This window comes from Ostrea edulis, chromosome 4 (assembly GCF_947568905.1).
Source record: "Ostrea edulis chromosome 4, xbOstEdul1.1, whole genome shotgun sequence".
NCBI classification, from domain to species: domain Eukaryota; kingdom Metazoa; phylum Mollusca; class Bivalvia; order Ostreida; family Ostreidae; genus Ostrea; species Ostrea edulis.
In genome coordinates, this window is record NC_079167.1 from 2285003 (window position 1) to 2299779 (window position 14777).

The following is a 14777-nucleotide window of genomic DNA, read 5'->3' on the forward strand; positions in this document are numbered from 1 at the left end:
TACCAGTCATGGAATACATGCCAGCAGAGCAATTGCAGTTCATATCATCATGTTCACAGAGAGACGTTATTCATTATTTTATATTTACATTTTGGTTTTCCCTTCCAACCTAAATCCTGAAGAAAGAATTCAGTTATCGGATATTGGGTAAGTTTGAAAATATGATGACGATGCAATTTTTCATTAAGACCCAGTATCCAGTATGATGAACCAGAAAGGCCCTAAAGCTTGCAAGTATAGGTACACGATTTGTGAATTGGGCCTATATACATGTGTAGCGGTCAGCCGGATTCGATCGCTGGTGGCCAGATAGCTCAGTTGGTAGAGCTCATGATTAGAAATTCTGGGGGCCCAGGTTCAAATCCTGGTCTGGTCCATTGCATTTTCTCTTTTCCCATTACACATGTAATACTTCTACTCTTCTTATTATAGACCACAATTATAATGGATATTTTCACTCCTTTTAAGGTAATTCCCCAGACCACGTCAAATAACGTTAGAAACGTTATTCATGAGTCACGAACGTTATCACACATTCAACGAACCCGATGACATTTTGGTGAATTTTAGACCAAGTTTGAAAGCAAACAACAAAAATTTAGAATTACAAAACAACAACATACGAATCGCAATATTACAAACAAGCCAGTTATATACAAAACAACGCTCGGGAGAGAAAATGCTTAATATAGTTATACATTGTGAAGTCGTTAACTCTCTGAGGCCATACACATTGCATTATGACATACAGTCATTTAGTAATTCCCATGAGATTTCTGCAAATTCAGTTCCTATATTATGATCGGTGATACGACATTTTTATAAAACGGGTTATATGTGAAAATTGTGTGTGCCATTGAACTATAAACACCCTGAAGTTACATATTTTATCAAAAATACACTCAAAATACCCAAGGAATTGAATAGGGCTGCAACGGGTACCCGAAATAACCGAAAATTGCGGGTCGTGTTGTTCGGGTCGGGTTCGGTTCCATTTTCCGTATTTCGGTTTGGTTTTTCAAATAGAATCATTATGTCGTTTTCTTTATGTCGCCAAAATTCTCAAAGGTGGCTGTATTTTGATCAATTGTTAAATGATGGCATTGTCGACAAAACTGTAAATAATGACAGTACATGTAAGATATGTTGGACGCATTGAAAATACGCCACAGGAGCAACATCGTCAATGACAAAACATTAAAAGCATGGATGGAAACGAGTAGAAGTGACAATGCTGTTTCTAAGTACCATGGATGTCGAGTCTAAACCTCAGTCCACGTCCCCGAGTAATTATTGTGACTAAATACATTATAAAGGTTTTTTATTTTAACTGTATATTAGATTCTTAAAATAGTTATATAGACCCGAACCGAAATACCCAAACCCAAAGTAAAAAATTTAGAACCGACCCGACCCAAATTTTTTTGGAACCGTGACAGCCCTAGAATTGAACATTCAAAAATATAAGAAGAAGGGATACCGGAAGTCCTGTCCACAAGTACCTGTGGGGGCGAGGAGTGCAGAATTCGGGTGTTTTAAAATATTCGAATTTCCAAAAATTTGTAACTTGAGCATAGGTTAGCATTCTCTGAATGAGCGTTAAAAATGTAAAAATCATTCTTGTTTGTTCCAACTAGATCTGACGATATAATTTTATTTTTTCATCTATTGTGACGTCATGTTAGTGTTCATGTGACGTAGGCTATGGATTTAGTAAGCTCCATAGTAAAGTTAGAATTTTTTATTGAAAACAGTAAAATACAATACATTTTCTTCAATTCATATGAAAGAAACATATTTCTATCGTTTTAATAAAGACAGTGCCTTAAAATCTATGTATATTAACACTGCTTGTTTTAAAGTGATGTGTTCTATTTTTAGAAGCGACTGTACTCTGGGAAAGGCCACTAAACATATTTTTCTTCGTGAATTTGGTCAATATACATCCTCGACAAAATACATGCAAATTTTGATAGAAATATGTCGGTTTTTCACTATTAAGATGTGGTATGGGGAATTACCTTAACGTTTATGAGACAGAATAGAAATTTTCTATTAGAAAGTAGATCTACAATCATAGGGCTAGCATCATCCAAAAGAAGACCATAGTATGATTTAATTTTTTCTCTCTGTCTTTCATGTCCAGCTATTCTTGGAGAAGGTTAGCTGCAGAACTGTAGCTCTCAGAAAAAATATTTTGACGGAACACTCTGTTCCGTCAAAATATTTTTTCAGAGAGCTATTTACAGTTCTGCAGCTAGGTCTCCTCCAGCCAGGCAAAATAACACACACATTTGGAAAAACAAACTCATCATTAAGAAATAAAATGGTTAATTTTACAGACATTGGAAATAAAAATGCTTTTAAAAGATAATTACACACACTAATCTCTTAGGCGGATCTAAAAATTTCAAAGGAGGGGGAGCCTGCATGAAACAACCTATTGGTTTAGGCCAATAAGCAAAATGAGTTTTTTTACATGAATTAGCAAAAATACACAAATTTTGAGATAAGAGCTCTCCTGTGTAGGAGGTGCATTTAGTGCAACTCTGAGTGGCTAAGTGGAACAGAGTGCATGCAACTCTTGTCAGTGAGGAAGACAATAAAAGATAAATAAAGCAGCATCTGTTTAAAGATGTAAATATAGCGGAAATGTGATTAAATACAATCAAAATGTTTTACTAAAATGAAAAAATTTAAAATAATGTCACACATTCCATGAGTAAACATGCTATATTAATATGTATACGGTGTGACCGTTGGACTGAGCGAAGCATGTTATGGTCATTGGCGTATCCCAAGTGATAATCATAATTCCGTTAAGTACGGTAGATTTAAAAATATACATGTATATATTATATGAAATTTTGTTTAGCCCAAATGAGTCGATTTAATTGGTCAGTTGATGGTTATGTCTCACTAGAGAGATTCCGAATGGTAGAGTCGTAGTCTAGTTATGACGTCAAAGTCTACTGCGCTACGTTACAAAGTTTCGCGCTTCATAGGCCTACTTCACTGTATATTCGTAACGCAGTGTAGTCGACTGTGACGTAAAAGTTAGCGTCTTTGTTGTTTTGAAAGGAACTCTTGTTATACACGCGAGATAACGATACAGTCCAAATCCTGGCTGTCAAAAATTGGCGCTTACCTGTTGTACACGAGAGAAGCGAGGTCAACAGGGTACCAGTTTAATATGGGGATAACAGTTTTACAGGATCCGCCTATACATTTAACGCGGGAAATGACATGCAAGGTGACGTAAACCGTGCAATGTGACGTCACATTTAGCCTCAACTTTTTTTCTCTTTCAAAGTAAACAATTATAAACAAAAATACATCCAGTTTGCAATTAAAAAGGCCGTTAAAACTAAACAAAATTAACCAATAAATTCAAAATGGTAAAAAAGTAAGCGTAAGTATCATATATTCTTATTTAGAGAAACTCATGAACTCGTTCATCTATTTAGTCGTGTTACTGTTTTTCTATTTAATGATTGACTAAAAACTGTAACAATAATAATTACACCATTCATTTTTAATAAACTGGGTGTTTGAATTACAAATTACACGTCAGTCTTGTATTTTTGGCATTCAAAATAAAAACAGGAATAACTCTAGATAAGCAACTAATTAACAAAGCAAGATGGCGGCGCCCATATGGATCACAAAATTTTCAGTGAACGTATGTAGAGATTATCTCTATTCATTTGCTGATTTTCTCATTTTTTCATTTACATACGTGTTACCTTTAGAGAATTGCTTCGCAGATGGGTCTTTGGCCCGTTCGAGCTTTGCTCGGTATTACTTTCCCGTGTGAGTAAGCTTATCACTCTAGGTCTGTTTCCCGAGATGACATTGCACTTGCCCCGGGCAACGGGAAAGTGTAATTCTATACCCCTGTTAATCCCCCTTCTAATCCAACATGCCTCTTGGTATGTTAGATGATGAAAACTTAAAGCCTATTTCCAGAAACATTTCATCAAAAGATCAATTTTTAAAAAAAAAAAGTAAAATTAACAATAAACAATAAATTGAATTAAATTTACTATATTATTATGAACTGAAGGGGATTAAAGGTTTCCCACTTGTCTTTCCGTCAGTCAGTCTGTTCCTCTTGGTTTTCAGCACTTTTTTCATCATGCTACGCCTCAGTTGACATTGATTTTCTCGGGGGTTACCCTCAACTACATGCAATATTTATATATTATTACATGTATTTCGATTTCTTTCACATGATATGAATTCCTTAACAATTTTGGGTTGTACAAAGAAATGCCCCATTAAAGGAGTGACAAATCATTTCCACAGACTCCTTACTTTATACTCATTAATTAATGTTTAATATGCACATGTGCAATTTCGCTCTTATCAAAATGACCTTTGCAAACTCCAAGTGTACTCCTTGAATACTATGACTTAATTAGATCATTATACCACAATGGCACAAATAGAATCTTTAACTGGACAAATGCAATCTGGCTCTTATCAAAATGATCTTTGGTATCCTTGAAATACCATAGCTTATATCATTATTCCATTAAGATATTAAATGGATTTTCTTTATCTGTTGTGTAATGTGCTTAATTGGTAAGTATTTGCCAATTTTGTAGTACAAGATTGCATAGATTTATATCACTTTTGTTGGAAATGAAATAATTATTTATATATACTGCTATGTACCAGTAACTCAATTTCATGAAAAAAGTGTATTTCTTTATGTAATGATTTTTTAATAGGGTTACTGCATTACCCTCTTACATATGAAGGGATTACTTCCCTTCTTTTTTTAATACTTGTGATTTTCAAAAAGAAGTTTTCATGACCCAATTTTAAGCTGCAATTTACAGTTCTCTACAGATGCATGAATTGACAAAGTTTGTTGATTCTAGGACTAAAATCTACATGAGCCAAACAAGGGTTATGACACATATGACCATATAATCTTAATTGAAGGTCATATTGACCTTTTTGAAGGTCAGTGACACATCTTCTACCTGAGATGCATTAGATGACCAAGTTTGATGATTCTAGCCCAGTTATGAGTCAAACAGGGATTTGCCATATTTGGCCATATCAGCTTAATCAAAGGTAACAGCTAGTGACCAGCCATCTACCCAAAATGTCAGCTGACAAAGTTTGATGATTTTAGGTCTCATATAATATATAATCTAAGTTATGAGCCAGACACAAAAAAGCAAATGAATGGACATGAACGCCATACCATAATATGTCCCATCTTAGACAGGCATACAATAAACAAGAGACCCATGGGCCACATCGCTCATCTGAGTCACCTTGGCTCATATTTAAAGATTCTCCTATATATTCGCAGGTAAAACTTTTTGATCCCAAACTACTCCTGGGGGCCATAATTTTTTCAAAATTGAATCTGGACTAGGTCAGGAAGCTTTCATGTGAATGTAAACTTTTCTGGCCAAGTGATTTTTCAGAAGAAGATTTTTAATGATTTTCCCTATATATTTGTATGTAAAAATTGATTCCCTATTGTCGCCTCATCTTACCCCCGGGGCCCATGATTTTAACAAACTTGAATCTGCACTAAGTCAGGAAGCTTTCATGTAAATTTCAACTTTCCTGGCCCAGTAGTTTTTTAGAAGATTTTTAAAGATTTTCCCTATATATTTGTAAGTAAAACTTTGATCCCCCTTGTGGCCCCCATCCTACCCCCAAGGGCCATGATTTCTACAAACTTAAATCTGCAATATCTCAGAAAGCTTTCATGTAAATATCAGCTTTTCTGGTTCAGTGGTTCTTGAGAAGAAGATTTTTAAAGCTTTTACCTATATATTTGTATGTAAAACATTAATCCCCTATTGTGGCTCCATCATACCTCTGGGGGCCATGATTTGAACAAACATGAATCTGCATTATGTAAGGAAGCTTTCATGTAAATCTCAGCTTTTCTGGCCCAGTGGTTCTTGAGAAGATTTTTAGATGACCCCACCCTATTTTTGCATTTTTATGATTATCTCCCCTTTGAAAAGGACATGGCCCTTCATTTGAAAAAAATTTGAAAGCCCTTTCCCCAAGGATGCTTTTGGCCAAGTTTTGTTGAAATTGGCCCAGTGGTTCTGGAGAAGAAGTTGAAAATGTAAAAAGTTTACAAACAGACGGATGGACAGACGACGGACAACAGGCGATCAGAAAAGCTCACTTGAGCTTTCAGCTCAGGTGAGCTAAAAATCTTCTGTATGTAAAATGTTCCACTTTTTGTCTGATATTTGCTGGTCATTGGAGCTTGAATAAGTATATAGCTACTGAAATTATATAATGGACAATAACTACATCAATTGACAATACTGTAATTGGTTTTATAATTTCGTGGTGCTAAAAGTTCGAGGTTTTCCATATTGGTCTAATTGCGGTGATTTTATTTTCGCGGAATTCAAATTTTATTTTGATTACTGGTAACTGTTCGAAACGTATTGTGCCACACTTGCCAAATGATTGCGGTTGTTTTAATTTCGCGGAAAAATCCCCGACCGCGAACACAGCGCAATTAAAACCACCGCAATCATTTCCCCATTTACTGTGAGTATATACTCACAGATGTACATATAATGATTAATAGAACAGTAGTCTACTATTCCTATCGATTTTTGGTATTCATTTCAGCTAATTTTCAGATATAAAACATATGATACTGAAATAGTGCAGTGAGCGAAACTAACTTTAAAGTCTTATAGACTTTCGGTCCATAGTCATTTCATTTCCTATAGACCACAACAAATTCCTATAGACCAAAATTTAACATGCAATATTCATTGTTATCAAAAAATAAATAATAGACACAAATTTGATTTTGGTAATTCGTTCATGATATTTTAATTATATTCTTTTTCAATTTCATGCACAAGCTTTTCAATTAGAATTCCGTTTTATTTTTCATTTTGTTCCAGCTCAGTTTCAGTCCGATTCCTCATCTGAGTCACTTCTACGTTTCGTTTAGCGTAATATCTATAAACTGGTCCTGCTTCTCATATATGTTTAATAAGCGGCAGGAAACCAGGTTTTTTTTTACTCAGAATTCCTATAGACAAGTCGGTCTATAGCTATTTCGATCGTTATAGACCGATTCGATTTTCTATAGACATTGTCTATCGGTCCATGGTTAATTTCGCACACTGATAGTGTCAGAGGGTTATTCTAATGTGTTGAAGAAATTAAGCCTGTTTGACTCGGGAAGAACTTAAATTAAAAATATTTTGACATGCAATTTGTTGATTTGAACTGTTAAAGTTCTGATAAATAATGCTCACAAATCACTCATTTGAAATATTTTCTTATCACAAAAGTTTTACTCACCCTTTTGGGCATCTGGTTTTCTTTTGTTTCTTTAATTTTTTCTTTCTTTTCTGTTCTTCACTTAAAACTGTCTTTGGTTTATGTGTGGGTTTTCTTGAAAGATATTTCTCTATTCTAGAATAATATTCTTTGTCACTATACTTTGATGCAGCACCTACATCTTCAACTTGAAGTTCATAGAGTTCATTAAATGCATTTCTGCTGCTATTTTGTGGAATACTGCTAAAATGTATGTCTTCATCAGCTAATGATATATCACCAGAAAATGCAACTGAAACAAAGGAAATTAAAATAATTATTCTAGAAAGAAAACATGCAGAAAGTTAAATAGAATCTGCAGCTAGAAATGATGAAGTGCCACATGGTATTACAGATTAGCTGGTCCAAACCTCCAAATCATGAAATTTCTACAGATAAGCTGGTCCAGACCTCCAAATCGTGAAATTTCTGATTGTAAATTTATGCATTTCTCTATTTTGTGAAATGTTTCACTGTAATAAACAAATTTGAAAATCGAGAAATTAGTACAGTATATAAAGCTTCTGATACAATAGATCGTAATATGTTGACAGTGCTACTGTGAGTGTAAGAGAGCGCAAAACAAGCACTCAGTATGGTGGCTCATTTGTGCCATTGTCATCTGTTTGTCATTTCCAAGCAAAAAGACAACAAGATGACAAAAGCAAACCTTAATTTGGCTCACTAGCTTCATTATTTTTTGTCTTTTCATGCCACATTCTGTTGTCTTTTTGCTCCTCTAATTTGCAACCTCTCAACTGTTGCTGTTCTACTCAAAATCTTTTAAAGACACCCACCTACAAAATTTTACAAGATTAGTTGAAGCTATACATAATAAATATATATAATTACTTTTTGATATACTCCTGTTTTCATTTCATACATGTATAGAATGGCCAAAACTACTTAGGGGGTGGTATGGTACTTTTATCATTACTAACTCTCCATTTAAAAGTAGTAGGAACAAAATGCAGGATAGCTGATATCACAATTCGCTACCAGTACAAGATGGTTTTCTTCCCACCACTTCTTCAAATCATACACATTTTGTGTGACTAGATGACATATGACGAACATAAATTATACTGATGGAATTTTGGCCCCTTTGTTAGGAATTCCTGTCATTTTTTTTCGACAAATAACATTAATTAATATCACACGCACATGAAGTGTGGATAGCTTGTAATTATATAGATCTTATGTACATACCCCCCACCCCTTCTAGAATTTTTTTATCCAGAACCAATAATTTATCCAAAATATGCAATCTAATACAGTAAAACTCGAACATAGCGAACACGGATATAGCGAAATTACGGCTATAGCGAAGTGAAAACGATTTCCCCAGCAAATTCTTTATATATTCTATATAAAAATATGCGTCTATAACGAACACGAATATAGCGAATTTACGGATATAACGAAATAAATTTCTATTCCCCATGAATTAAAAATGAACGTAAAAATCACCTTTTATAACGAATTTATTTTTTTTCATTCTAAACTCTTTGCGACTTTTAACAACCGTCTTCCATTGATATAAAGGATCCGCACTTATTGCGAAATTTTTGTTTGTATTTTTTCAAAAAAGGTTGTTAACGCAAAACAATACTTACATATACATTTAGCAAATATATTGTCGGTATTGTTTACTATTCTTGTTAATCAAATTTGAAGTTTGATTGCATTTACTTTATCGTACACTCCTTTATTTGTGTAAAGCAACAAGTAAATGTCAATTGCAATAGACTGTACATGTATGTATTGCGCATACTTTTGTTGACATTTCTCTCTCGACATGTTCTTGCATGACTTAATAATCCATCAAGATAAATTATCATATATAACTCAATGTGTATATTTCTTGTATAAAAATATTTCTTATCGAAAATATATATGCTTCATTTCTCTTAAAGACAATACAAACGCAAGTATATCGATTGCTGCTTTATTATATTACTGGTATACATGTAGAACAAATCAGTTTTATAACGAATTCGTTATATATGAATTATGAATTCGGTATAAACGTATAGCGAATTACGCTTATAGCGAATTTTTATGGAGGGTCACCAGAAATTCGCTATATCAGAGTTTTACTGTATATTAATTATTATTTCACAGGTAGTCAGCTTACAGAACGTAGAAACTGACTAATCAGAACGACTTTAATATGAGGGTGATCAGTTGGGAAATCACATATTTTGGATAAATTATTGGTTCTGTATACAAATAATTTCATTCTAGAAGGGGGTATGTACATAATATCCACACTTCAGGTGTCTGCGATTAACATTGGTCATTCTATGGACACGTACTTTTTGTTGGTGGATTTCCCAGTAAACTTACAGAAAAGTCTGAACATATAACAAATTCATTCCTGGATAAACCGCGTAGAAAGAATCAATGAACTAAATACTTTAAAGTCATTTCCAATAAGCCTCCGGAGAGCTGGACATGAGACTGAGGCATTAGCACTTTCAAATATGACTCCTCCAATCCCTACACATGATACAGGACATGGAAGACAGAAACTAAAATTTAACCCAAAAGAGTCAAAGGTCGTTCCGGAGTATTTTGTTGTAAAAATATATTTTAATGTATGATCATCGAGTATCTTATCATCTATATAGCAGAGGTTGATTTTCTCAGGGTGACACAGTGTACTGACTTCTTGAGTCAGAACTGCAATGTATGCACAGATCCTAGGTAGGGGAGGGTCTAGGCCTATATTTACGAAAGCCGGATAGGCCCAATTTTGAAAATGTGAAGAAGAAAAACCCATTTATCTCTGCATAACGAGTTAGTTATCTCTGCATAGCGACTTTAACATAACGGTTAGAAATTTTATTCAAATCGCCAAATATGAGGTCATAGAATCATTCATTATATCGAGTGTAGGATAGTAAAATCTCACAGAGTGTCCTTTGGGTTTTCAGGCACACACATGTAGCATCGTTTTTCAAAGTAAAAAGTGGGTGGGGGGGGGGGGGGGCAGCCGGGGAAGAACTTGGCTTGTCTAAAATTCTTGACACGCATAAAAAATAACTTACCCTATCTTCAAAATCCTAATTCGTGGGAGGAGGAGGAAGTCAGGGTCTTCGTCAACTACAGCTGCCGCAACCCCCCCCCCCCCCCCCCCCCCCCCGGCTTTGATTTGATTTCTTAAATCGGGGAGGGGCGCTCATCTTTCGCAACAGGGCTTCTATTCATAACTTTCAAGCTTACAGTCTTCTCATTCACTATTACTATCAAAAATAGTCATCCGATATATCTATATTTCCATCTGAATATATCAGAGATAATGTTATCCAGGACCTTGTTCAGTCTGTATCCTGTCCACAAGGTTTTCCTACTAAGTGATACTACGACCTTTGACCTCTGACTTTCAAAAATCAAATCTTTCCTCCACTTGGCATTTCAAGTATGTGTACCGAGTTGGATGGTCCTAGCTCCAATAGTTCGGTCTGTATTCTGCCTACAAGGTTTACATATTAACTGATACTACGACCTCGTCCTTTGACCCCTGACCTTGAAAATTGAATTTCCTTCCAAGTGATGCTACGACCTTCACCTTTGATCTCTGACCTTTAAAAACAATCGACATTTTCCTCTCATCATGGTGATCAAATGTACTACGTTGTAAAATCCTGGAGCTTACAGTTCGGTCTGTAACCTGCTCACAAGGTCCGGACGGACGGACGGACGACGCCATACCATAATAAAAACACAGAAAACCCCTACAGAAAACCCAACATTTATTTAAATATTAAGGTTTGTATAAACTTTCAAACAACTTCAGTGACATAAGATTTTTTTTAAATCAATACACGTTGATGAATTTTACAACATACTTAAAAGATGAGCCCAATAGGCTTTCGTAGATATAGACCAAAAATTTCGCATGTTTTAAAACTGAAACTGCATAGAAATAGGAAACTATAGATATTTTTTATCAACCTCGGGTGGTCGGGGAACTCCAAACCCTTTCTGGTGGTGTGCTTGGAATGAGCATGAAGAAATCCATCTGTCGAAGTTTGAATATTGCATGTCAGTGAACTTGCTCTCCAGAGGACTCTGTTGTGAGCGTTTAATTTCACGTTTGGAGAACGCGGGAACACTCCAGTAATGAGATTCCGCCTAGAACTAAGTGATGTGTTAAGATTGGTGATAACATGACACACTATCAATTTTCTATCGAAAGACAACAAACTAATGGCCGAAAAATTAGCAATAATCAATTCGTTCCGCTGATAGAATAAGTTTGATTACACTAGATTGCCAGGGAAGGGTCCAAGAATTGGGGTTGCCTCTTGAAGAATATACCAGACAACTTTCTATTTTTATTTTTTTGCTGAGAGAGAAAGAGAGAGAGAACTATAATTATATATTGACAATTTTAAATTCTGTTACGTCTTGCAATCTATGTAGATTGAATTGTTGTCACAGATAGAACGGAGCACGCGGACGCTAGAATGGGGGAGCGCGGCGTTACGTGTATGTCATTAAACGATGACCCCGTGTCCAGGTACCCCTTGGCACATTAAATGTCTCTAGAGTAAAACACACGTTTAGTATGTTACTGTGAACTCTGTAAAACACAAAATTAACCGATCCATAAATATGACAACGACCACTAATATGAGAAAACTTCGGTGTAAAACAATATACAGTGAATTACAGAATACTAGTTGATCAGTGCAAACAGTTTAATGTCTGCAACAAAGGTCAAATATATCCATGTATACTAAATCCAATGTTCAAAGGTCAAATAATTCCATGTATTACATCCTAAACCCAACAAAAGTCAAATAACTCCATGTATTACATCCTAAACCCAACAAAGGTCAAATAACTCCATCTATGTATTATATCCTAAATCCAACAAAGGTCAAATAATTCCATGTATTATATCCTAAACCTAACAAAGGTCAAATAATTCCATGTATCATATCCTAAATCCAAGACCTTCCTGGGGATGTCCTTAGCACCCTAACAGGCTATTGCACTGAATCCGTCAGCTACCTATTTGGGATCTGAATGTGGGACTTTCCAGACCTTCTGTCTTATTTTCACGATTTAGCCCGTCCCTCCCCCTCCTTTTCTAAGTACAGTACAATTTAATTTTGCGTATATTTATGAAGATTCAGGATATACATCACCCATGAGAGCCCAAAGGTAAAGAAGATGGCATCTGAACAAGTGACCATCGAGAAAGGTACTATGTATTGCTTACACTAAATAAACAGAATGTATTACGTTTCATTTCATTTTAATTCTTTCACGTTAGATGCGATGCTTCTTTGTCAACCTTCCAATTTGTCAGACAGCTAACATTTTTAATGTTTCGTTTTCTTATCAATATCACAAAAAAGGACCGCCATTCCGGGGGGATTTCACTACGTGTGAATTGAGTATTTTCAACAATGGGTCCAAAAGTAATGATCTCTCACATTTTTGCACAATGCATTAATCTTTTCTACATTTCAGACTTGACTTCGTAAATTTTCCCTCGTCATTAGTCTACAGGGGGTGGCCCCGTCCATTACGATGTCAATGTAGTTAATTGAGTCAGCGCCGTACAAAACAAGTGTCATTGTAATATTTGTTCAAAGACTCTATCAAACGTGTAATAAATTATCAACTAAGCCTTTAATAATAAATTCTTTTTCGTAGCCCGATTTTAAAGAAAGGCTGTGGAAATTGTATCAATTATTTTACTGCACGGAAAGAATAGCTTCTTCATCGTATTGGGGGTTCCTTTAACCAGGTACCCGTTGTTAGAAGGATTCACAGATATATCAATAGCATTATGGGTTTTCGCACACCGTTGCAAATTAAAGTATGTAGATAAGCATTCTCCAAACCAACTTCTGTGGTACTTTAATTAATAGAACTGCCATTATTTGCTTCCTTATCTATAAAAGATTGAGCGATATCCTACCGATGATAGAGTCGCCTGTTGATCGAGTCGGAAATAGTACGAGAATAAAATTAGGATCGGAGACAATACGACGCAAGAAAAAAGACAAAAAAGCCCAATAAAGCAGCGTGAATCAAACCCTGTATGTGAAGAAGAACGCCGTAACCTTCAGAAATCCACTAAATAAACTAATTAGTTTAAAAGAGGGCGTACCGAAACAGCACGCTGTAGGGGCCCTCTGGAATTGAGAGCTCGCGGACCCAGCAGAAGTAAACACAGGCGTCCTGCTGGGTTATTAAAGTGAAGAAAGTTGGGAAAACACACGTGTTAAAGATTTTCAGCGAGGAAATCAGAACTTTCACCCCTTTTGATTTTTTTTTTCCAAAATAGAGGAAACTATTAAATACATAGATTTTTTTTAATTCTTGGGTTTTTTTTTCTTTTAATGTCGAAGATAAAAATTCGATAGAAACGAAACTTATGAAAAGAAATTCAAACCTGCTTTGCAAGGATCCACGTAAATATCATTTGAGGTTCTATGTGGTATATTTCGTATAATCCCTTCTGTTTCCTGACCAAAGAGTATCACAAGGTAAGAAACAACAGATAGAACCCGTGAAAATGTCATATTCAATATCTAATCACACACGATCCCCAGCAGCACCAACTGTATACAATATAACATGTAAATCCAACACTGGAATATATAATACTATAGAGGCGTTCCGTACAAATTCATCTTTGCGTAAAAAATTGATATGGTGAAATGACTCTGATTAACTATGACAGCGTTACCGATATCTGAACTCATTTTCCTTTAATACTATGAAGCATAGTAAAGGGGTGCAATGCTCCAAACGACCCGCGCCGACTCACGCGCCAAGACGCAAAAAGCGTAAAATGAATATTCATGTTCGCCAAACTCTTATAGCCAATGGAAATGGCCACATGCTATGTGAATGAAATGCTAAGGGATTCTGAACTACATAAAGATCACGTCAGTATATGATGATACAGCATAAAAAGACTTACACTGCAATGAGTTAATTGCTCACAAAAATTTCATTATTGTTAAACGGTCATTTCCTCATCTTGAAATGTGTCTATATTTCATACATTCAAGTAATATTTACCCAATCTTATTCATTCATTCATTTTGATCCACCTTGTCATAAAGGTTTTTGCATTCGGGCAACACAGGCTAAATTTCGGTAAGATGTTAGATATTACGTTGTCTGTCACCATTAACGTTGTTTGTCATGATTAATAAAACAATCCCTGCTCCACCCCACCCCCTCTTTCTCAGAGATCTATATATCAACAGGGGCCCATGATGTCATAGAACTCATCTGTTTTGCAGTGTTCTTTTCGATAAATAGAAACTCGCAAACTTTGGGAACTTACTGTAGATTTTTTCCTAATTTCCCGGGAAAACTCATCGGGACAATTAAATTGAGGAAATATTAGAATATATCAATCAATAAAATAATATAATGGTAAAAACAAAATA

The 14777-nt window shown here is 35.2% G+C and overlaps 1 protein-coding gene across 1 annotated transcript in view; it reads right to left on the minus strand.

The window, feature by feature from the left end:
* The window catches only part of LOC125671423 (tolloid-like protein 1), a 56343-nt gene extending 42097 nt beyond the window's left edge, over positions 1-14246 (minus strand). Inside the window, exons 1-2 of the mRNA XM_048907162.2 lie at positions 13766-14246; positions 7327-7597 (exon numbers count right to left, since the gene is read on the minus strand). Of these exons, the coding sequence (XP_048763119.2) occupies positions 7327-7597; positions 13766-13895 (401 nt within the window). The 5' untranslated portion in view covers positions 13896-14246. The remainder of the gene's footprint in view (positions 1-7326; positions 7598-13765) is intronic.
* Between the last annotated feature and the right edge of the window lie 531 nt (positions 14247-14777).